Source organism: Hyperolius riggenbachi, chromosome 8 (genome assembly GCF_040937935.1).
Source record: "Hyperolius riggenbachi isolate aHypRig1 chromosome 8, aHypRig1.pri, whole genome shotgun sequence".
In the NCBI taxonomy this organism is placed as follows: Eukaryota; Metazoa; Chordata; class Amphibia; order Anura; family Hyperoliidae; genus Hyperolius; species Hyperolius riggenbachi.
In genome coordinates this window covers 222,494,093-222,518,846 of record NC_090653.1, presented here as the reverse complement: position 1 = coordinate 222,518,846, position 24,754 = coordinate 222,494,093, and the positions used below count along the sequence as shown (strand labels likewise).

At 44.4% G+C, this 24,754-nt stretch overlaps 1 protein-coding gene across 2 annotated transcripts in view; it reads left to right on the top strand.

The window, feature by feature from the left end:
• The first annotated feature begins 12,073 nt into the window (after positions 1-12,073).
• Positions 12,074-24,754, top strand: part of PDZD4 (PDZ domain containing 4) — a 217,153-nt gene continuing 204,472 nt past the window's right edge. For both annotated transcript variants that reach the window (XM_068248207.1, XM_068248205.1), the window contains exon 1: positions 12,074-12,677. In XM_068248207.1, the coding sequence (XP_068104308.1) occupies positions 12,618-12,677 (60 nt within the window). In that variant the 5' untranslated portion in view covers positions 12,074-12,617. The remainder of the gene's footprint in view (positions 12,678-24,754) is intronic.

Below are 24,754 nucleotides of genomic sequence, written 5' to 3'. Positions count from 1 at the left end.
TTTGGCCAATGGAATTTTGTTTAGAGGCAATTGAAGATAGCGAGTCAAACAGACGTGTCCTTATAAATGTCTTGTCAGCCACATCTAAAATACACAGTACCATTCTTAGTGTTGTACTATAAAATGTCTTGGTTTATTGTCTTTGGAAAACCTAATAACCTTGAGGCAATTTATTTTATATTTGTACATACCTACAAGGTAAATATAAGGACCTTTCACTTTCCAAGGGAAAAAAAAACACAGAATAAGAGGTCATGAGCTAAGTATGGAGGAAGGAAGATGAATATTATAATAAAAGGAAAGGGTTCTCTAGTCTAGGGTTTGAGAGATGGCGTTGTAAAATACCCTTCGACAGGATGAGATAATGGTGAAATCACTAGCAAAACTCATCGAGGGACTGGTTGAGTTTTTTACAGCCAAGTGATATCTACAGTTATTATTACTAATAGATAAGCATGGGGATTTATTCCAAAGAATTTAAACATCTTACATGTGGGGTCGGAAAGCATCTTTTTCCTCTTTTGACGTACGAGTGGCTACAATTTCCCAAGTGGCTTTGATTTGCCTACTCCTGGATCAAAACAACTGAAGCTGAGTAGTAAGGTTGAATTTGAAGGACATCCGTCATTTTTTTTTTCAATCTACGTTACTAAAAAAAAAGAGAAAAAAAGAATGCTTTTGGAATGTGAAAAGAGAGCAACAAGGGCAAAGGGAGAGCATACACGTTCCATGCAGTGTCCCTGGAGGGCTTGGTCCCAGGGCTCTGGTGCTGCAATGCAATGCAATGTCTTAATCAACGAGTATACTCTTATTCTCCATGTGGATGCTGAAACGCACATAATGGCTTCAACACAAGCTGCATGAAAGCACTGATACTATTGTTTAAAACTAGAAATATTCATTAACAAAGAACTGCAGTAACTTGCTTTAAGGACATCTAAAAGGGGGGGGGGGGGGATCTGTTTTTATGGAAGCAGGAAAAATAGGGTGCCGGGTGAGAGTGGACGATTTGGGCGCCGCCATACACTATAACGCATTTATTGCTAATACGGCACCCAAAGCAGAGAAAAGGGCACAGGATAAATATCGTTTTCAGCATGAGAACATTAAAGTTTTTGAAATAGGTTATTGTTTTAGAAACTTGCAACGTTATAGTTTTTATCATATTATTTTGTTTGTATGTACAGATTTTACCTTATCAAATATGTTATCGTTTCTATGTGTGTTAGGGCCTGTTTCCACTACACGCAGATTTGATGCAGATTTGATGCAGAATGGATGCAGAAAAACTGACTCCAATGAATGCCTATGGGAAAATCTGCATTAGAAATATTGCGTTTAGTGGAAACAGGCCCATAGGCATTCATTGGAGTCAGTTTTTTTGCATCCATTCTGCATCCAATCTGCATCAAATCTGCGTGTAGTGGAAACAGGCCCTAAGGGTGTTTGTGCAGGGGGTTGGTTAGGGTTAGACACCACCAGGGGGGTGGTTAGGGTTAGACACCACCAGGGGGGTGGTTAGGGTTAGACACCACCAGGGGGGGGTTAGGTTTAGACACCACCAGGGGGGTGGCTAAGGTTCGGCACCATCGGGGAGTGGTTAGGGTTAGGCACCACTGGGGGGAGGGGTTCGGTTAGGGTGAGGCACCACCAGAGGGTGGTTAGGGTTAGACACCACCAGGGGAGGGTTCTGTGTGAAAGAAGGGTTAGGCTACGCTGTATTCTTAAATTATGCAATGATTTTTAAGTAAGTATCTTTTCATTTTGATTTACCGCCTGTTTTTAAATGGAACTTATCGTTAGTATGTTTTCAGTTTCACTTTGGGCCCACTTGAAAACAAACTTTTTCGTTATTGAGATTTCGTTATCAAGCCACGCCAATTTGTTATTTAGCCGCAACCTTTTTTCCTCGCACCTTTTTTTCATGTATGCATTTTACTACTTCCATGTAGTATGAGAGCCAACAGATTTCAATACTATGAACAGATTGTGTAGGTTAGCTTTCCTACTACATGGAAGTGGTCTTTTCGTTTCTTTAGGGACACTTACGTGTAGGACTGAGTAGCATGTAAGTAGCAGCATTGCACCCCTTTATCTTCTATTCTACATATTTTTGGGGGAAATCACATGATTTAAGAATATGAAATATGTATTGAGGGTCCTTTCATACTGTATCCATTATGTTGCAGCCCAACGAACAGAATAACCACATCCCAATTATATTTCTATTGTAGGTTACGTCAGAGTAATGCACAACATGCTGTGCATTTACCGGACAATGTACCTGTTTACATTGGGATTTACATACTTACATTGGAATTTACATACTTTCATTGTGCTGTATACTTTTTATTATTTTTTAGTATTTATATAGCGCTGTACAGAATATTTTGTCTCGTCACTTAGCTGTCCCTCAGAGGGGCTCACAATCTAATCCCTACCATGGTCATATGTCTATGTATGTATCGTGCAGTGTATGCATCACAGTCTTGGACAAATTTAGGGAGAAGTCAATGTTTTTGGGATGTAGGAGGAAACCAGCACAGACACGGCACAAACTCTGCAAACTCTGTGCAAATAGTGGGATTCGAACCACGGATCCATTGCTGCAAGGTGATAGCGCAAACCACTACGCCACTGTGCTGCCCCACTGTGTGTCACATCACACTCCTAAAATATGATGGACTGTTCGGCACCATTGTAATGAGTATACAGGTAGGCCCCGGTTAACGAACAAGATAGGGACTCTAGGTTCGTTCTTAACCTGAATCTGTTCTTATGCCAGAACACTGTGCCATCTCTGTCCCCTGTACCATTTCTGTACCCCCTGTGCCTCCAGTATCCCCCTCTGTGTCACATCTGCCCTTTGTACCTGCTTATACAAGTTTAAAAGCCATTTTTTCTTTGAATTTTTTAAAATCGATTTTCTCAAAAACTACCAAAGTCCAATTGAAACTTTTACTTGTTCCCATGGAAACACAGAATCCATGCTGTTCGTATCGGTGGGTCATTCGTAAGTCAGGCGTTCGTAAGTCAGGGACTACCTGTAGTTTGAAATTACCCTTACGCACTTGTTCCTATTCGTTCATTATTTATTATATATTTTTTATATTTTTTATAAATTATAATGTATAGTTTATTATATATAAATTATATAATACAGTGGGATGCGAAGGTTTAGGCAACCTTGTTAATCGTCATGATTTTCCTGTATAAATCGTTGGTTGTTACGTTAAAAAATGTCAGTTATATCATATAGGAGACACACACAGTGATATTTGAGAAGTAAAATGATGTTTTTTGTATTTACAGTAATTGTGCAATAATTGTTTAAACAAAATTAGGCAGGTGCATGAATTTGGGCACAGGGCACCACAAGCAAGAAATGAAATCAATATTTAGTAGATCTGCCTTTTGCAGAAATTACAGCCTCTAAATGCTTCCTGTAGGTTTCAATGAGAGTCTGGATTCTGGTTGAAGGTATTTTGGACCATTCCTCTTTACAAAACATCTCTAGTTTATTCAGGTTTGATAGCTTCCGAGCATGGACAGTTCTCTTTAACTCACACCACAGATTTTATATTGTATTTTGTATTTAAGTCTGTGGACTGAGATGGCCATTCCAGAATGTTGTACTTGTTCCTCTGCTTGAATGCCTTAGTGGATTTTAAACAGTATTTAGGGTCCTTGTCCTGTTGAAAGATTTAGTCCCGGCGCAGCTTCAGCTTTGTCACTGATTCCAGGACATTGGTCTCTAGAATCTGCTGATACTGAGTGGAATCCAGTCCCTGCACTGGCCCCACAGCCCCACAGCATGATGGAACCACCACCATATTTTACTGTAGGTAGCAGGTGTTTTTCTTGGAATCCTGTGTTCTTTTTCCTCCATGCATAATGCCCCTTGTTATGCCCAAATAACTCAATTTTAGTTTCATCAGTTCACAGTACCTTATTCCAAAATGAAGCTGGCTTGTCCAAATGTGCTTTAGCATAACTAAAACAGCTCTGTTTGTGCTGTGGGCGGAGGCTTCCTCTGCATCACTCTCGCATACAGCATCTCCTTGTGTAAAGTGCGCCGAATGGTTGAACGATGCACAGTGACTCCATCTGCAGCAATATGATGTTGTAGCAGTGGCGGCTCCAGGAATTTTTTTAGGGGGTGCTATGCAGGTGCTGGACTAATTTCCGGGGGAGCTGACCGCGCCGCGGCAAAAATGGGTGTGGCTACAAATGGGCGTGGTCATGGCCGGATGAGGGCGGGGCTAACTGTAATTTAACGTGAACCCAGGGTGAGAGTGATATGGTGGCTGCCATATTTATTTCCTTTTAAACAATTCTAGTTGCCTGGCAGCCCTGCTGATCTATTTGGCTGTAGTAGTGAACTGAATTACACCAGAAACAAGCATGCAGCTAATCTTGTCAGTTCTGACAATATTGTCAGAAACCCCTGACCTGCTGCATGCTTGTTCAGGGTCTATGGTTGAAAGAATTAGAGGCAGAGGACCAACACGGCAGCCAGGCAGCTAGTATTACTTAAAAGGAGATAAATATGGCAGCCTCAATATTATTCTCACCTCGGGTTCCCTTTAAAAGTGCAACGCAAAGACAGAGGGCCCACGTTTTGGTGACCCTTTCCCCAGAAAATTCACATAATTGTGCAGGTTTTCTCAAGAAAATACACCTAATGTGAGCAGATTTGAACAAAAAACATGTTCAATAACCCCAATATGCACAATCGGTAGCAGATATGGCCCCAATATGCAAAATCAGTAGCAGATATGACCCCAATATGCACAATCGGTAGCAGATATGACCCCAATATGCACAATCGGTAGCAGATATGACCTCAATATGCACAATCGGTAGCAGATATGGCCCCAATATGCACAATCCGTAGAAGATATGGCCCCAATATGCACAATCGGTAGCAGATATGACCCCAATATGCACAATCGGTAGCAGATATGACCCCAATATGCACAATCCGTAGCAGAAATGACCCCAATATGCACAATCCGTAGCAGATATGACCCCAATATGCACAATCCGTAGCAGAAATGACCCCAATATGCACAATCCGTAGCAGAAATGACCCCAATATGCACAATCCGTAGCAGAAATGACCCCAATATGCACAATCCGTAGCAGAAATGACCCCAATATGCACAATCCGTAGCAGAAATGACCCCAATATGCACAATCCGTAGCAGAAATGACCCCAATATGCACAATCAGCACCACCTGAAAAAGAAAAACCCATTTACTCACCTACAGCCAGAAGACCTTCTTTCCCGACTTCCTGTCCCGACCTCCTTGTGGCACGCAGTGCCCGCGCGCCCACGATCCTCTTCCTTCCTGACGTCACGAGACTTCCTGCCTGCATGCTGAGAGCAGGGCTACGGGAAAATGGCCGCCCGAAGCCATGCACTGCAGACTTTTTGAGTCTGCAGAACAGGGCTTCGGGCGGCCATCTTACCGTAGCTCTGCCTGCTGCTCCGGGCTGCCGCTGTGTGAACTGACTTGGCGTCTTTTAGACGCCTGAAGTCAGTTCACTCCAGGGGGTGCTTTGGGGGTGCTTGGACAATTCTAGGGGGTGCTCGAGCACCCCCAAGCACCCCCCTGGCGCCGCCCCTGTGTTGTAGGTCTTTGGTGCTGGTCTGTGGGTTGACTGACTGTTTTCACCATTCATCACTTCTGTCTATCCGAGATTTTTCTTGGTCTGCCACTTCGAGCCTTAACTTGAACTGAGCCTGTTGTCTTCCATTTCCTCAATATGTTCCTAACTGTGGAAACAGACAGCTGGAATCTTTGAGACAGCTTTCTGTATCCTTCCCCTACACCATGATGGCGAACAATCTTTGTCTTCAGGTCATTTGGGAGTTGTTTTAAGACCCCCTTGTTGCTTCTCTTCAGAGAAAATTAAAAGAGGAGGGAAACTTACTCTTTCTCATAATTGGATTCACCTGTGTATGTAGGTCAGGGGTCACTGAGCTTACCAAGCCAATTTGAGTTCCAATAATTTGTTCTAAAGGTTTTGGAATCAATAAAATGACAGCAGTGCCCAAATTTATGCACCTGCCTAATTTTATTTAAACAATAATTGCACACTTTCTGTAAAACTGTTAAACTTCATTTCACTTCTCAAATATCACTGTGTGTGTCTCCTATAGGATATATTTAACTGACATTTTTCATCGTAACAACCAACGTCTTCTTTTTACATAAACTGACTTTATTTAGTCTAGAGAAAAGACGCCCTAGAGGGGATCTAAATAACATGTATAAATACATCAGAGGGCAATATAATAGCTTGGCGGATGAGCTTTTTGTCCCTAGGCCTTCTCAAAGGACTAGAGGACATGATTTGCGCATGGAGGAAAAACGTTTTAGTCATTTATTTAGGAAAGGGTTCTTTACAGTAAGAGTGATTAAGATGTGGAATGCATTGCCACAGGAAGTCGTTATGGCAAACTCTATACCTGCATTTAAAGGGGGCTTAGATGCTTTCCTTGCGTTGAAAGACATCCATGGCTGCAATTGCTAGGTAATGCCTAATGATGTTGATCCAGGGATTTTATCTGATTGCCATCTGGAGTCGGGAAGGAATTTTTCCCTTTTGGGGCTAATTGGACTATGCCTTGTAAGGGTTTTTTCGCCTTCCTCTGGATCAACAGGGATATGTGAGGGAGCAGGCTGGAGTTGTACTTTGTACTGGTTGAACTCGCTGGACGTATGTCTTTTTTCAACCAAAATAACTATGTAACTATGTAACGAATTATACAGGAAAATCATGACGATTAACATAGTCAGTAGTGTAACAGAGGCGCCAAAAGTATAAAAACAGATAAAATGTTTAAAAACAGGGAGGTAATAGGTGGACTTACCTCCCCAGTGCAGACACAGGAAAAAGTCGAGTTTTCGACAAAATAACGTTTAATTTACAAACTCCAATATTTTGCAACGCGTTTCGTGGGTTCAACCCACTTCATCAGGCTATAAAAGGAGCAATCAAAATGAACTGTGAGCAGTCTCAGCAAGCTTAGCGCTAAGCTTGCTGAGACTGCTCACAGTTCATTTTGATTGCTCCTTTTATAGCCTGATGAAGTGGGTTGAACCCACGAAACGCGTTGCAAAATATTGGAGTTTGTAAATTAAACGTTATTTTGTCGAAAACTCGACTTTTTCCTGTGTCTGCACTGGGGAGGTAAGTCCACCTATTACCTCCCTGTTTTTAAACATTTTATCTGTTTTTATACTTTTGGCGCCTCTGTTACACTGCTGACTATATTGTATCCACCCCTGGGTGGAGGGGTTTTTGGCCCTCTTTGTTCCTGATCTACAGAGAGCGACTTCTTAATCCTGAGCGGGGACAGGTTTAATCTCCCCGCCTGCCTATACAGTGGTTGCCTGGAAGGTAACCCAGACTTGTGAGTATCACTCCTATTAATTAAATCACCCACATTTCATTACCAGTACATACTACACCATATCAGGCTCTCGGTGTCTCCCTTCCCTTAATGACGATTAACATGGTTGCCCAAACTTTCGCACCCCACTGTATATCTATTTTTTATAAATTAAATAATAATGTATGACAGCTTGAAGCCATGCAGTTTTAAAAGAACAATGCTATTTCTATCTGGTAGTACAGTTTTAAAGGACAACTGAAGTGAGAGGGATATGGAGGCTGGCGTATTTATTTCCTTTAAAACAATACCAGTTGCTTGGCAGCAGTGTCTGAATCACACTAGAAACAACCCTGCAGCTAATCTTGTGAAATCTGGCAATAATGTCAGAAACACCTGATCTCCATTTGCTTGATCTGACTAAGGGCGGACAGCTTCCATCCCTCCCACACAGTGAGAGGCATACCGGTGGGGCAATACCTACGTTTGAGACGGAATTGCTCGGATGACGAGACCTTTAGAGTAGAGGCCAACAAACTTAAGGGTAAATTCAAGGAAAGGGGTTACCCCGAGGGAGCTTTGAGGAAGGCATTTAAGAGAGCGGATGCAAGCAGTCGCACATCCATCCTCTCAAATAAATATCGGGAGACACAGGACGGTAGGAACGCTGTGCGCTTCTGTACAAGATTCTCAGCCCAACACCAACAAATTAGCCACATAATTAACAAACATTGGCATATTCTTACCAATGATGTTAAGCTCAGCAGGCATGTGCCTGAAAGACCACTTTTTTCATTCCGACGGGCACCCTCTCTTAGAGATAGTTTAGTTAGCAGCCATTTTGTCATCCCTTCAACTACATCTAGACATTGCAAGGTACTAGGGACGTACACATGTGGTGGCTGCACCATGTGTAGATACGTGCATGTGGGTCGCGATGTCAGGCTACCGGATGGTAGAGATTGGACGCTTGCTCATTTTGTTAATTGCAATACCACACTGGTAGTTTACCTATTGTTGTGCCCCTGTGGTGCATTTTACATAGGTAAAACCAAACGGGAGTTGCGTGCCAGGATTTCTGATCATGTAACCAGTATAAGGAGTAAGAATACGTCCAATCTCACCCCGGTGGCCAGGCATTTCAAAACCTTGCATGCAGGGAACCCTGCTAAAATGCGATTCATCGGTTTGGATCGCATTCATGCTTCTCAGCGTGGTGGGGACATGGACAGACTATTATTACAGCGGGAATCTAGGTGGATCTTTGACCTGGAGGCAACATTGCCTCCGGGATTGAATGAGAACACCAGTTATGTTTCTTTTTTGCCTGTCGGATGTCCCTCTCATTGAATCCTTTTCGTAGGTTAGCTCTCTGGTGCACCCGCTCTGCCTTCTGTGATGCTATGGGCTGTCCCTTACTGTATACATCGCCGAACACTATAGGCCAGTTTCTTTTGTTGAGGGTGCTTTTTGCATCCGTTTTTTGGGGGGGACTTCTTCTTTTTTGTTTGTCCCCTGAGCGTGATGTGCTTACGACTTACCTGCTATTGGCCACCAACTATTCTTGTCACTATTAATTATCCTTTAGATTTAACGGCCTTGTCATGATTCTTCTAACTATATAACTACTGTATACTTGCGGGGCTCTTGTCTCCCTTTTCCGGTCTGGTCTGTCGCGTGGTCCGGCTTCGCCCGGCCCCTCCGGTGGTGCGGCTGGGGCTTGGTGGACTCCGTGGTGGGGGGACGAGAGGTGTCATATTGGCCCGGCTGTTCTCTCGCCCGGAGTCCATCCGCCCTACCCGCCCCGTGTGCGGCGTTCGGGCGGGTGGGCGGGGCTTTGGCGGACGCGCCGGCGGGTTGCTATGGCGGCCTGCCGTCGCGTCTGCCCGCCCCGCCCTCCTGCCCGGCATTGGCCGCCTGTGGGGGCGGGCGTGGCCGGCCCATTGGTGACGTCAACCCGGCGGGGAGTTAAGATCCCCTCATGGGGGACGATGCGGAGTGACGTACACCTCCAGTGGAAGCCGGAAGTCCGGCGAAACCGGTCGAGGACGCATGTGCTGCGTCCCGACCTCCATCATCCTCCCACACGTGGACCTGGCCTCCCCCGTATGCGGGCCCTGGATTCCTATGATCATCAGCACCACATTTGAGCCCTGAAAGCATCTAGTGCCGACTGGACATGGACACTTTCTGGAGCATGTAAGCTTACTGCTGAAACAGCAATTACACTGCTATGTGTTTGTCGGCAGGCTGCTATCCTGTGTACAGTAAGCGAATGCCTGTCATCCCAAGAGCCAATATGTTGCTTATGGATATCTGTTTACATGGAGTCTCTGCTTACTAACTTTGCTACTGCATGGCAACTGTACTCATGTGCTTTGTGTGTCTTTTGCTGCTGCTCAATCAGGCCATCTTGCACAGATCTCAAAACTTTCAAAGCATGATCTTCAGATTCGCTATGTTGATGTTGCTTACATGCTTGGATGCTTTCATTTCCTTGTGACGGGCTGGAGGATTGCTGGACCTTCACCTGTATGAAGTGTCTTTATCTGGACATCCCTATGGAGTCACTATAATCCTGTTGCCCATATATTTGCATATGCTGAACTTTAGCTTCCAGACAATGTTTTTGATTATACGGCTGGGTTAACTGTCCATAGGGGCCAGACTGGCTCCTCTTGTGTTATTATTAGGGAAGGTGTAGGTGTGGGACCTGCTGTAGGGGTGGGGGTCCGGGGGTCCCCGGGGGGGATTATGAAGGGTGCGGGGTGGGCACATTTTTAATTGTGTATTTTTATGCTATTTCGTGGATTAATAAAATATTTCTCATTTTGATACTGCAATTATCTTTTGTGATTTGTGTCCAATCGGGTCATACCCACTGTCTTCTTATCTCATTGTTTTCTACTAAAAATATTTGAGGCAGAGGATCAGTAGGACTTTCAGGCAACTGGTGTTGCTTAGAAGGAAATAAATATGGCAGCCTCCATATCCCTCTTGCTTCAGTTGTCCTTTAATGCATTATTTTTTACTTAAGGGGCCCATACACCTAACGATTTTCCCGCCGATATACGGCCGATTCGATCACAGTGATCGAATCGGCTGTGCAATCGCTGCGCACACCGCTGACTGATTTCCGTCCGAAATCTATCGTTCCCGTCGATCCGTCTGGGCGGAAGATTTTTCTCGATCGCCGGCGGGTCGGGAGTGCGTCGATGGCGGCGTTCAAATGACCGACGCAATACAGCGGGTATACATTACTGGCTGTTCCGGCCGGCGCGAGTCCCCTGGTCTCTGCTGTCTTCTCTGCTCTGGTCTGGTCTCCGGCATGCTTCACTTCTTCCTGCCCGGCAGGAAGTTTAAACAGTAGAGGGCGCTCCACTGTTTAAACTTCCTGCCGGGCAGGAAGAAGTGAAGCATGCTGGAGACCAGACCAGAGCGGGGAAGAAGACAGCAGAGACCTGGGGAGTCGCGCCGGCGAAGAAGGTATGGTATGCGTTTATGCGGGCGGGGGGAGCGGCGGCAGCACCACCACCACCACAGATTGTGAACGGTTTCAGGCTGAAATCTGTTCACAATCTGTTTGCAGTAAGGCAGCCATACGATTCCTCTCTGATCAGATTCGATCAGAGAGGGATCTATCTGTTGGTCGAATCTGATGGCAAATCGACCAGTGTATGGCCACCTTTAGGCCTGCTATTTTGATTAGTTCATCGTGAGGATATGACATAAATCCAGTGGAAATGGCTACACATCTGCAGAACACAGACTCGCAGATCTACTCCTCATCTTATCATTGATCTCTAAGCTTCTGGCTTCACCCTATGCCCAGATGATTATCGGGATTAGCACTAAACAGGCCTAAATTAGACCTGCCCTAATTTGGCTAATAATAAGCCTATAGATAGTTTAAACTAACCAACTAACTGACCAATAATTCCTAAATCAAAATGAGACACACATGCAAAAAAAAAAAAAAAACCCCAACAAATTAAAGGCTTTTTCTGTAATTTGCATTTGATAGAATGCATTAACCATCAAGAATGATTTAGTGGCAGTTGTCACCATGGAGGTAAGGTCAAGGATACTGAATTAAAAACAACGGCAGCGAAGCTAATTTTTATTTAGCGTGAGCAGCAATACAAAATCACGCTGTGTATTTTTTTCTGGATTCTTCTGTGACCAAAAAGATGCTGCGTTGAAGATGTCCATCCATCCGAGTCCATTATTTCCATTGCAGTGATGACCTCGTGTCCAGGTTCTCTCTTCTTCATTTTCCTTAAGTATCTATTTTTTTTAATAGGAAAATTGTAACTTTAGTTCTTGGCTATAATTAGGGATAACTTGGTACCTCTCATCCTTACATTCCTCCATCCTCCTGCTGTTTCCTCTGTCCCCCCTCCCTGCTTGTCTTACATAGGCAAAGCACTGTGCAGCTGATGAAATTCTCTCAGCAGTTTTCGTGCCTGTCTAACAGATTGGCTCTGAGTGTTACACCAAAGACCATCCATATTTATTAGCTACCTTTCCCGCTCTGCCTCCCTCTCTCTCTCTCTCCTTCTCTTCCTCTCTCCATCTCTCTCTCTCTCTCTCTCTCAGTCTCACATCCCCCTCCCAGCTCCGCTCTCCCTCCCACCTTCCCAGCAATGCTGATGCTCAGAGATACTCACAGGCAAGGACGCATGAGTGTGTGCATTCTGCAGCAGTCTGATTAAGCACAGGTGCCTTCAGTTCTGTATGTGTCAGCTTAGGGGATAGCATGAGGAACCACCACTGGCCATCCATCCTGAGGACCAGCACAGCAACATCTTGAGAAGGAGTCTGATTGGACATAAGTATATATGTACTGGTACCCCATTGACCTGGGTAGCAGTGCAAGGCAGCCCTGGAGAAGAGACTACTTCATAGGGGGGAGGGGAGGAGTAGTGGCACCCCATTTTTGCAAAATGAGGGGGCCAGCTGCTGGTCTCATCCTCTCAATGTCAAGCCTCCCCCCTGCCTATCATTCTCAGCTTCCAATGGATTACCTGAGCCCTCTGGATGGATAATCGAAAGGTTATTTAGTTTTGATCTGGGTCCCCTTCTATAGGATATTAGGTTTGGATCCAAAAGAAGGGGAAGAGAGCAGACATCTGTAACTGGAAACCAGGCAAGATTGGGGGGTAACCAACCCCCTTGTCCATCACAGACCTGCACCCTCTCCAAGCTAACATGGGATGTAACATGTGTGTGGTTCGGAAACCAGAGGAGCATTACAAAGTGATGCTGCAGGTAAGAGATGCCTGGATACGACAGCATGAAATGGTAAATGGGGGGAGATGTAGGTTTATTAGGCTGGGAAGAGAATCAACATGGGTGGTATATGAGCAGGAGAGGAAATAGGAGAGGTTGAAGTACAGAGGTAACAGGAGATGCTTTGTAAATGGGAGAGGAAAAAAAAAACAAATCTGAGCATAGTTAGAAAAAACATACAAATGTGGGCGTAATAAAAGATAAATGAGAAAGTAAAAAAATATACAGGAGGGGTGTGGTAACTAAGCAATATGATGAGCATGAAGACTAAAATTAGAGAAGATGGGAGACTAGCAATCACCTGTCATTGTGACAGAGTCAATAAACAGGTTGTAAGACAAGTGTCAGGCGCATCTGAAAACATAACAAGCAGCTGCACACAACACTATTTCTAGCTAATACATAAACATGCTTCTCACTTGCCTACGCTGGATTATATTTTAGAAGATGAGGCAATGAGTGATGCAGGGCAGTAACCCATAGCAACCAATCAGATGCCCCTTTTTTAGTGGTTTCCAGTCCAAGGGAACAATGAAAAGATGGTTGCTGCAATGCACTGTTCATGTTGGTGATATTCCTATTAATTAAGGTATTATGCTCTACCAATACTCCAGAAGTGCCTGTTGTTACCCTTCTGTTGTTGACATAAACACACATAGCTTTGTACACACACACATCCTCACACTTGCACAAATAGATACACGTGCGACACAAAATACACGCACGTGTCGTGACTACCCACTCACCTTCCAACCCCACTGCTTTGCCATATGGCTTTTCTCTATTCATTTGGTCTAATTTACACAACTTCATCTAATTGAATGCAATAATGCAGAGTAATTATGAATTGTGAGTTACTGGAGCCAATCAGATTTCAGCATATTAAGGGAATCACAACAAAAAAAGGTGGTATGTTGGTTGCTATGGGCTGCGACGCCATGTACATTTATACTTAACATTTCTTACATGAATATTTATTTCTGTAGATGTATATGCTTACAATGTAAGTTCATAATCTTGATGAGCATGCTAAATAATTGTTTTGTAAACAGAATGTAAATTCCGTGACTAAAAAGAAAAAAATATGTTGTCTATTGAAATTCCCCCCCCAACTACTTTGGGGAAAACCAGTAGAGTGGTGCATTAATCTACTAATATTTCCAATTGGAATTGTACAGCGTGATTCCGGCTTTGGCACGTGTTCACACGTGTTTACATGTTCAGAGACAATGCGTCCACAGAAAGGAGATTGTGTATTGTGGTTGGGGTGTCATAACATGTGGGCATGAATGTCGTGATAGGACTGAGAGGTGGGGGTTGGGGGAGGGGAAGATCACCAGTTAATTAATTTAGAAGGTGATACGAGATCGGAATGGAAATATAATACTGGCTCTTTGTGAATCTATATGATCTTCCCAGTACCTGCATGGGTGATACCTAACAGTATTTCAGCATAAAGCTATTGCCCGTGTCATTCAAACACGGCCGTAACTGCCTAACATCTATTTATCTGTCCATCCATCTATCTGAGCTATCTGTCTCTGTTATCTATGCAAGAGAAGAACAAGGAGTCCAGGTGATGGAGTGCTATGTACTTATGCTCAGCGGTTTTCATTCATTTGAAGCCCACCTGGGTCTTGCTGGCTGTTTCCCCTAAATCACTGCTCTTCCTTCGACAATGACGTTGAAAGCTGTTGACTCACCTAGGATCTTAACCTCGTATTTACAAGGCAGCACGTATCACAAAGGCCTGAAGCGGCTATAACTCTGATCCCATTTTGTGCGCCTGTTTTTATCCTCTACATTTCGCACTAGCACGTATTTTCTCCATATAAGTAGAAGTAGATAGAGGCTGTTAGCCCATAATTACGCTCCTATCAGTTGACTCTATTTCTCTGCGGAGCATGGAGGGGAGATCCTAAGTATCCCTCTATTATGTATAGTCCCTTGGCTTCTATTTGCTTTATCTGACCTCCTCCACAATCCAACCTTGTCAGGATTCTTTACCAAACGTGCCTCTCATTCTAGTCTTCTGCAATTGCTTTAAAGCTTCAGCCTTTTCCCTACTGACCTCTGTTTCTCTATATAAATCTATGGTTTTTATTCTGTCTTGTCGTTTCTACTCATTTATGTATTTTTATAAACGCTCTTAAAGCAAAACTGAAGTTTGGATAATAAATAAAACATTAGTAGCAGAAAAACAGAGTCTCAATTTTATTTTCAATGATAGAGCATTTTTATAATATTCCATCATTCTGTCATATTTGCAGTTTACAAGCCACACACTGTACTTTAAGCAATAAACTAAAGCAGAAATAATTACTCGTTGAACTTTCCTGCAGTAAAACCTTATCTTAAGCGGTCTCTCACTGTTTCTTGGCTGTTCAAGTTCTTTAGAAAACAGGACTGTATTGACCCAGTGGGTCGAAGAGCTCAGAGAAGCTCTTTTGCATAGATAACAATTGAGTTTTCCTGTACTGGAAAACAACATGAGACTATTTTCGTTGCTATTAATGTTGTATTTCTTAGTTGAACTACACATGAAATTCATTATATCATACGTTTATTTTCGCTTAAAGACCAGGCTCACTATTGATAAATTGGCCACTGCAGCTTTAAGGCCAAGCACAGCACAGCACAGGACCGATTCCCCCCCCCCCCTCCCTTTTCCCCCACCAACAGAGCTCTCTGTTGGTGGGGTCTGATCGCCCCCCCTGTGTTTCTTTTTTCTATTATAAATGCCTTTTTTTACATTTATTCCCTGCTCCCTCCCTACCTTCCCCTGCCAGCCAATCAGCGTGATCAGCTGTCATAGGCTTCAGCCTATGACAGCCGATCACTCCCCAGTGTATGGAGGCAATTGCCACTCGGAGACTGAATAGGGGGCGGTCTTATGCAAATTAGAGCCCCAGGACTTGATGCCAATTGGCGTTAGGCGGTCCTGGGGCTGCTGCTGCGACCACGCCCATTGGTAGTTAGGTAGGTAGGTTTGGTAGGTAGTTAAAGGGATGCTATACTGGATTGCATTGATTTGAAATGTTTTTAAGCTTTATACACTATATAAACTGATTTCTATATTTTAATCATTTGGATAAAATTGATCTCAAAATGTAATCATTAAAAAAGGGAGCATTCATCATACTCACACGCTAGACGGTCTTTCTTTGTACAGCGTGTCTTAGCGTGACAAGTCTGACTAGTTTACTCTACAAGGAGAATAGGGCTGCTCTCTTCCTGTGTTAGTCACGTGAGCAGTTTGATGTCAAACCCTTTTGTGAGCCTATCAGAAAAGGGTTGATTGGGTTGGATTTCATCATCTGAAGGCAGAGAGTAGTAAAGGTGAAATATTTGTACGCAATATTTTAAATGTTTTCTCACTTAGCCTATTAAGTAGTTACAGAATTGGGCAACATCTAGAAGTTTGTAAGGTCCAAAGTCCAGTTGATCTCCCACCAGTGAGGATCTGGGAACCGTCTGGAGCATCCAGAAGCTTGAAAAGTATTTATTCCTGGCACCAACTGAAGTATACAACCATGAATGTCTATGGCAGAGGATGCAATATTGCTATGCAAACCTATATTGGTAGAAGGTCTCTAGCCAGTCAATTCCACAGTGTTACCAGGTTAAAAAAATAAAAAAGTATCATAGTTCCTCAGATGGAAGTAACCAAAGAAAGTTCACAGTACCTGGTATCAGGCCCGGGTTTACATCCAGGAGCCTATAGGCACAGATGTCCTGGCAACTTCGACTTTGCCCTCCATGAACCTACAAGGCCTCGCCGCAATGCACGCAAGTGTGCTGGCTGGCCCAGCTGTTACTTCTCCCTTACTTCTCTTGCCCGTCATAGGTAGCTACAGGTGCCCTTAAAGCTACATACACACGGGGCACAACTGTCCCCTGTTACATGCAGCCGAGAGACCAGGGCGGCTACAGCTATCCATACGTCTCGCCAGAAAGGCAGAGACGCGGCGGAAGCTGTCTGTGAAGGGAACATCCCCCCGCCGGATGCTCCATTCACTTGCGTTTGTCTCCTGTCGCTAGTCCACATACACACGCAGTACGCGTGGCGGACTAGCGACAGTTGCGGCGACAGAAGTTGCGCACGGCCACTTCACTATCTGGTGACAGTTCGTGGCGCGTGTGTCATACACACGGGGCAACTGTCGCTCAGACATGTGCGTGCCACGTGTTTGTGGCGACAGTTGTTCCCCGTGTGTATGGGCCTTTAGTATTAGCTAGCCAGTGGTGCCAGTGGTATTAAGTTGCTCACAACTGAAGGGAGAACTCATCAGTGGAATGCCGAGAGGCGGGTGAGTAACCTCTGATTTACACTCTGCTCGGACTCTGCATAGGGAGGGGCCGGGAGGCACTTTGGGATAAGAGGGGATTTCCACAATCAGGCGCTTGTTGGCATGTGCCTAAAGTGCCTTATGGTAAATTCGGCCCTGCCTGGTGTCCAGGGGCGTAACTAAGGGCCACCGGGCCCCCCTGCAGAAATTCTGTACAGGAAGTCGCGTCAGTCACTAGAGCGAGAAGCGTCCGCCCGGAACGCACGGAAGGTATGTTTGCCTGCCGCTTCCCCCCTCCCCGCCGAGTGTGGCCATAGCTTTTCCCTCATGCTGTGTCCCCTCCAGCCCCCCAAAACTGCCACGAGCGGGCCCCAGGAGAGCCCCTCCCCCCCCCCCCCCCCCCCCCCCGCGGGCACAGTGGCTGCCTCCCCTATTGTTAGGCCCATGCTGGTATCCAATGTTTGTAGCGAAGGGTGACACTAGGAGGGTGATTTGACACCAACCCTCAGTGAAGAAAAAGGTTGTAGCTATACAGGTCCACGGGCAGCCGGGATGGCTTCCCACACAGCCAAATGCTGTGCCTGCGCTCTGCCTGTCCACTCTCAAAATCCTGTGGCAGGGATCACGTGTCCATGCGTCCAGTTTCTTTCCCTGCGTGCCATGACTCCTGAATACAGGAACACAGCAGGGACAAAACTAAGCATGCAGAATTGCAGTTGGAATTAGGACAAACATTTCAGGGGAATCAATAGTCATCCTAACAAACACTGAGGATGACAAAGAGTTCCTGCTTTCATATTCCCTACCACGAGAGTCTGAAAGCATCAATTAGAAAATGAGACTAAAAATAAGAAAACAGCAGGGAAGTCCTTACTATCATCCATTAGACATGTACATGCATCCACATCATTAAGATCATTTCTGGCACAAATTTTCTTTAAAGTAAAGGTACAAGCCAGACACAGCGAACCATTGCTTACGGTTTAGAACTACTCACATTTTTCTTGAAGAGTTCACTAGAAAAGACACAGAACATTTATATTGCGCTTGCCTCTTGGCAGACTCAAAACGCTACAGCTGCAGCCGCTAAGATGTGCTCTATAGGCATTAGCAGTGCTAGGGAGTATTACCCAAGGTCTTCTCACTGAATAGATGCTGGATTACTGACCAGGTTGATCCAAGATTCAAACCCTGGTCTCCTGTGAGAGAGGCAGAGCCCTTAACCTTCCAATTCCTGCTCCAGTCATACTCAGTGCAGCTCATTTCTTCTCCCAACTCCTGCTCCAGACATGTTCAACACAGCCTCAAGCAACATATTTTCCCTCCCAACTCATGCTTGAGCCATGCTCAGTGAAGCATCAAACACCACATTTCCCCACCCGACTCATGCTCCAATCATTCTCAATCCAGCCCCAAGCATCACAATTCTCCTCCCATCTCTGGCTTGAGCCATGCTTAGTGCAGCCCCAACCAACAATTTCACCCCCCAGCTCTTGCTCGAGCCATGCTTATTGCAGCCCCAAGGAACACATTTCTCCTCCCAGCTCCTGCTCCAGTAATGCTCAGTGCAGCCCAAAGCAACAATTTCACCCCTCAGCTCCAATTCCAGTTAGGCTCATTGCAGCCCCAAGCAACACATTTCACCTCCCAGCTCCTACTCTAGTAATGCTCATTGCAGCCCCAAGCAACACGTTTATCCTTCCAGCTCCTGCTCCAGTAATGCTCATTGCAGCCCCAAGCAACAATTTCACCCCTCAGCTCCTGCTCAAGCCATGCTCATTGCAGCCCCAAGCAACACATTTCTCCTCTCAACTCCTGCTTGAGCCATGCTCATTGCCACCCCAAGTAACAATTTTACCTCCCAGCTCCTGCTTGAGCCATGCTCATTGCAGCCCCAAGCAACACATTTCTCCTCCCATCTCCTGCTCCAGTCATGCTCATTGCAGCCCCAAGTAACACAGCAAAGTGCCCACATTAATTTACCTCAACAATAAATGTGCCTACAAATGTTATGATTGTATCTTCTCAAATACATACAGTACATGGTGGGATTGGTTTACTAAGGTTGGAGTACAGTGGGGAACACTGCAGATGATAAATAATGCAGCAAACAGGGAGATTTTTTTTTTAATTAGGTAACAAATATGTGTAACCCACACCTGGGTCATATCAGTACGTGCTAAAAAGTAAATTTAAATTGAATATGAAAAATTATCTCCTAGGAGAGAACTCAGGAGAAAAAGTGAATTGCATGTTGCCCTATATCTTTTATAAATCCACGGCAGTAAGTGTCACTAAGTGCTACTGTCCCAAATCTACATATGTTTAGTCAAAAAAAACAAAGCGGCGTAAGTTTCCGAAATTAGTTTATTATTATTTAGTATTTATATAGCACGGACATCTTCCAAAGCACCAGTGTCAGACTGGTGTCTGACACTGGTGGGAAAACTGGAAATCCACCTGCTGGCCATTGGCCAAGCAGCAGTAACCCTGGATTATCACTCCCAATAAAAACCTGCAGCAAGTCTTCGCTGTGAGCAGCAACACCTGATTACGGCTGCTTGGCCAGCAAGTGGATTTCCTAAGCATTTCCAGCTCGACACTGCACGGTGCTGTATGAGTATATAGTCTTGTCACTCACTGTTCCTCAGAGTGGCTCACAATCTTATTATCTACCATAGTCACATGTCCATTGTAGTCTAGTGCCAGCTTTTTTTAGGGGAACCAATTAACTTATTTGTATGTTTTGGGATGTGGGAGGAAATCAAAGTGTGCGGAGGAAACTCACATAGACACGGGAGCTTGCAAAACTCTATGCATATAGTGCCCTGTCTGGGACTCGAACTGGGGACCCAATGCTGCATGGGGACAGTGCTATCCACTATGCCACCATGTTGCCTAGACTTTATGCTTGTTTAGGACTCCTTTCCCCACAGGCGTCCGAGCCATTAGGCAGCTATAAATTTTCGCCTAAGGCGACAGGAAGAGGCAAGGGCGCTTCTGCACTGAGTAGTGAGAGAAGAAATGCCTCTCAGCTGACTCAGGTGTCAGTTTACACAGCAGCAGCGGGGCTGACTGGACTTCAGCTCAATGATTCAAAGAACCACAGTAATGAATGAGTCAGTGAGAGAAGGCACTCATCCTAGTCAGGGATCCGAGGAGTACAGCATCATCAGCTCCTGAGTCCAACTCCTGAGAATTCAGTCCCTCTCTCTCTGCTACTGCTAACTGCGTGGATGTAGAGACTGTGTAGCAGCCAGGCATTGACTTCCCCCCAGGCCGCCTTTCATTCAATGATTTAGGGTTGGTCCTGTGTCTGCTGTATTCAGGTTTGTTGATGTAAGGCAATGTAAAATACTAGGCTAGCTGATAAAAGTGCAATTAGAGGGCAGGCTAGCTGGTAAATATACACAGCATGATGTAGAACTCGTCTGGAGGGTCAGTGGGAAAAAATCTGTCTGGTCTCTCTCCATTGTTATAATGACTGCATGTGCAGATAAGGTCTTAAACAGGTTGAAAAGTTTTGACAGTCCCTAGACTCCAGGAGGGCTGCTTGCTGACTTGTGTAAGAGATTGGCAGGGACAGCAGTCCTATTACCAGCAACTAGTCTCTGTGTAATGTGGGACTGCAATACAGATAAACTGCTCCATCTCAGGCTATTCTCAGTCTCACTCCACTCCTCCTATCTCTGTATGTGTATAGTGTATGTCTACTGTGTGCTGTGTACAGTGTGCTCTGTGTGTGTGTGTGTGTGTGTGTGTGTGTGTGTGTGTGTGTGTGTGTGTGTGTGTGTACTGTGTGTGTGTGTGTACTGTGTGTGTGTGTGTGTATGTTGTGTGCAGTGTGTGTACTGTGTGTGTGTGTGTGTGTGTGTGTGTGTGTGTGTGTGTGTGTGTGTGTGTGTGTGTGTGTGTGTGTGTGTACTGTGCTGTGCGTGTCTAAAGTGTGTGTGTGTGTGTGTGTGTGTGTGTACTGTGTATAGTGTGTATGTTGTGTGCAGTGTGTGTACTGTGTGTGTGTATGTTGTGTGCAGTGTGTGTACTGTGTGTGTGTGTATAGTGTGTGTACTGTGCTGTGCATGTCTAGTGTGTGTGTGTGTGTGTGTGTACTGTGTATAGTGTGTATGTTGTGTGCAGTGTGTGTACTGTGTGTGTGTGTGTGTGTACTGTGTATAGTGTGTATGTTGTGTGCAGTGTGTGTACTGTGTGTGTGTGTGTATGTTGTGTGCAGTGTGTGTACTGTGTGTGTGTGTGTGTGTGTGTGTGTATAGTGTGTGTACTGTGCTGTGCATGTCTAGTGTGTGTGTGTGTGTGTGTGTGTGTGTGTGTGTGTGTGTGTGTGTGTGTGTGTGTGTGTGTGTGTGTGTGTACTGTGTATAGTGTGTATGTTGTGTGCAGTGTGTGTACTGTGTGTGTGTGTGTGTGTGTGTGTGTACACTGTGTGTGTGTGTATAGTGTGTGTGTGTGTACTGTGTGTGGTGTGTGTGAGTGCATGCCGCAATAAGTATATTTTATGGTGAAACGCTCTGCTGCATAACAACTATTTTCTGGTGAACCCATGCCGCAATAAGTACATTTTCTGGTGAAACGCTGCTGCATTATGATTTTCGGGGGTCTTGGGGGTGGGGTTCACCACAGGAGTGGTGTTCACCATGAGGGGTGCGGGGTATGGGACTGGGGGCAATCACGGGGGGGGGGGGGGGGGGGGTGTGCCACAGGATTTCTCGCCTGGAGTGACAAAATGGCTAGAGACGCCCCTGCCTTTCCCCATCCACGCAGCTGCTCCTATGCCCAGTGATTGGCTGAGCAGTAGGGGGAGGGGCATGACAAAAACAACCAGAAAGTGATGCAGCAATCTGCAGAGTCAACAGCTTTGGCCAACAGCCTATTACATTATTACATAGCTGATGCAGGGCAGCCTTTACTACTTGTGCTGGCTGCTTTTAAACTTTAGTTTGCTTTAAAGCTGCATTTTAAGGGATGTTAGAGATGTGCTGGAATATTTTGTCTGCTAAAGTTACCAATGCTAAAACATTATTACTGGAACAATAATCATAAGGTACACAAAGCTCTGCTACATCACTTAAAGAGAAACTCCGACCAAGAATTGAACTTTATCCCAATCAGTAGCTGATACCCCCTTTTACATGAGAAATCTATTCCTTTTCACAAACAGACCATCAGGGGAACTCCCCCAAGAAACTCTGAGGACCATGGTCCTGGCAGTTTCCCATCTGTGAACCCTGCTGCATTGTGGGAAATTGCGGTTTACAGCTGTTTCCAACTGCCAAAAAAGCATGCAGCAGCTACATCACCTGCCAACAGTAAAAATGGCACCATGTAATAAATGTCAGAATGTAAATCAGGGATTTAAAGAGGAACGCCAATGAAAATAATGCAATAAAAAAGTGCTTCATTTTTACAATAATTATGTATAAATGATTTAGTCAGTGTTTACTCATTGTAAAATCTTTCCTCTCCCTGATTTACATTCTCACATTTATTATATGGTGACATTTTTACTGTGGGCAGGTTATGTAGCTGCTGCTAGCTGTTTTGGCTGTTAGAGACAGCTGTAAACAGCTAATTCCAGTCTGTGAACCTTTTGTAACAAACTGCCAAAAGTACCGCGGTCCCAGAGATTTCAGCACAAAATCAGTCATACAGCGCCCCCTGATGGTCTGTTTGTGAAAAGCAATATATTTCTCATGTAAAAGGGAGTATCAGCTACTGATTGGGATAAAGTTCAATTCTTGGTTGGAGTTTCTCTTTAAAAGATTTTACAATGGGCAAGCACTGACTAGCACTGACTGTTCAGTAAGCCAGCACCTATTCAGTAGGAGACCTTAGGCAAGTCTCCCTAACACTGCTACTGCCTATAGAGCGCGTCCTAGTGGCTGCAGCTCTGGCGCTTTGAGTCCGCCAGGAGAAAAGCGCAATATAAGTGTTTGTCTTTGTCTTTGTCTTTAAATCATTTATACATAATTATTGTAAAAATGAAGTACTTTTTTACTACATTATTTTCACTGGAGTTCCTCTTTAACCATTTCAGCCCGTGGGGATTTTTCACCTTATGCATCGGAGCAATTTTCACCTCCCATTCATTCACTAATAACTTTATCACTACTTATCACAATTTATTGATCTATATCTTGTTTTTTCCACCACTAATTAGGCTGTCTGTGGGTGGTACATTTTGCTAAGAGCCACTTTACCGTAAATGCATTTTAACAGGATTAATAAGAAAAAAATGGAAAAAGTTTTCGGCCATTATAGCTTTAAAATAATCCTTGCTACCATAATTAAAACCTATGTATTTTATTTGCCCGTATGTCTCGGTTATTATACCATTTAAATTTTGTCCCTATCGCAATGTATGGCACCAATATTTTATTTGGAAATAAAGGTGCATTGTTTCCGTTTTGCGCCCATTGCTATTTACAAGCTTATAATTTAAAAAATGTTTGTAGTATACCCCCTTCAAAAGCATATTTAAAAAGCTCAGACCTTTAGGTAACTATGTATGCCTTTTTTTTTTTTTTTTATTGTAATTTTTTTTTTCCAATTAAAAATTTTATTTGGGGAATATTTTGGTGTGGGGCATAAATAGCTAATTTTTAATGTTAGTATGTGTGTAAATTGTAATATAAAAAATGTGTAGATGTAGTTTTACTATTTGGCCACAAGATGGCCACTTTCGTTTTTGGTTTCCCTCCTTGTACTTCTTGCTAAGCGGAAGTACAAGGGGGATGCGGAAATTCTTCCAGGCAGAAGAACTGAAGCCTCACGGGTGAGCGCTTCGTTTTTTCTGCAGTGGAAAGGGATCGGTGATCGGGAACCATGTTCCCTTTCACTGATCCCAGGGCTACCGGGGGGACACCACGGGGAGGCGGGGGCGCGCCCGTGATCGCGGGCAGGAGCGCGCCGAAGCGCGACACCGCATCAGAGCAGCCGCCCGGACGTGAGCTTCACGTCCGGGCGGCAGAAATCGTTAAAGAGAAACTTTAACCCAGGATTGAACTTTATCCCAATTACCGTTTTAGCTGATACCCCCTTTCCCATGAGAAAGTTTTACCTTTTCTTGAATAGATCAGCAAGAAGTGTCTGTGTGGCTGATCTTGTGGTAAAACTCCTTGCACAGTGTGATGTCATGACCATGGTCCTGACAGTTTCCTGTCTGTGAACCTTGTTGGATGGTGGGAGATGACAGCTTTTTCCAACTGCCAAGCAAGCAATACCTCTTTCTGTTCACAGAACTCCCAGGAAACAAACATTCCATACAGATCACCTGGCAGAACTAAAGATGTTACCACCAGTGATACATTTCAGAATGTACATCAGGGAGAGGAAAGATTTTAAAATGGGCAAACACTGACTAAATCATCTATACATGAATACTGTAAACAATAAGCAATTTTATTAATTATGTTATTTTCACTACAGTTCCCCTTTAAGACTGCTGACATTATACTTAGCATTTGCTTATTGCAATATATCTGTTGTAATCCAACTTGGTGATATTTGTCCTCTCCTTCAATCCATCTCTGCTTTCTTTTCCTTCCCCTTCCCTCCTTGTCTCTCTGTCCCTTGTTTGATCCTGCTGGTGAAGTTTTTTTTCTGTGGCACTAAGAAGAGGTTTTTATTATCCAGTTAAAGCCACCTTAAATCTTCTGTGAGATTCCGCTGGCAAGAGCCCATAATAATGAATCTTGCGATTCCAGTCCCAGAGCAATGTGTGACTGGAATAGAAAGCCAGATGAAGGCGTC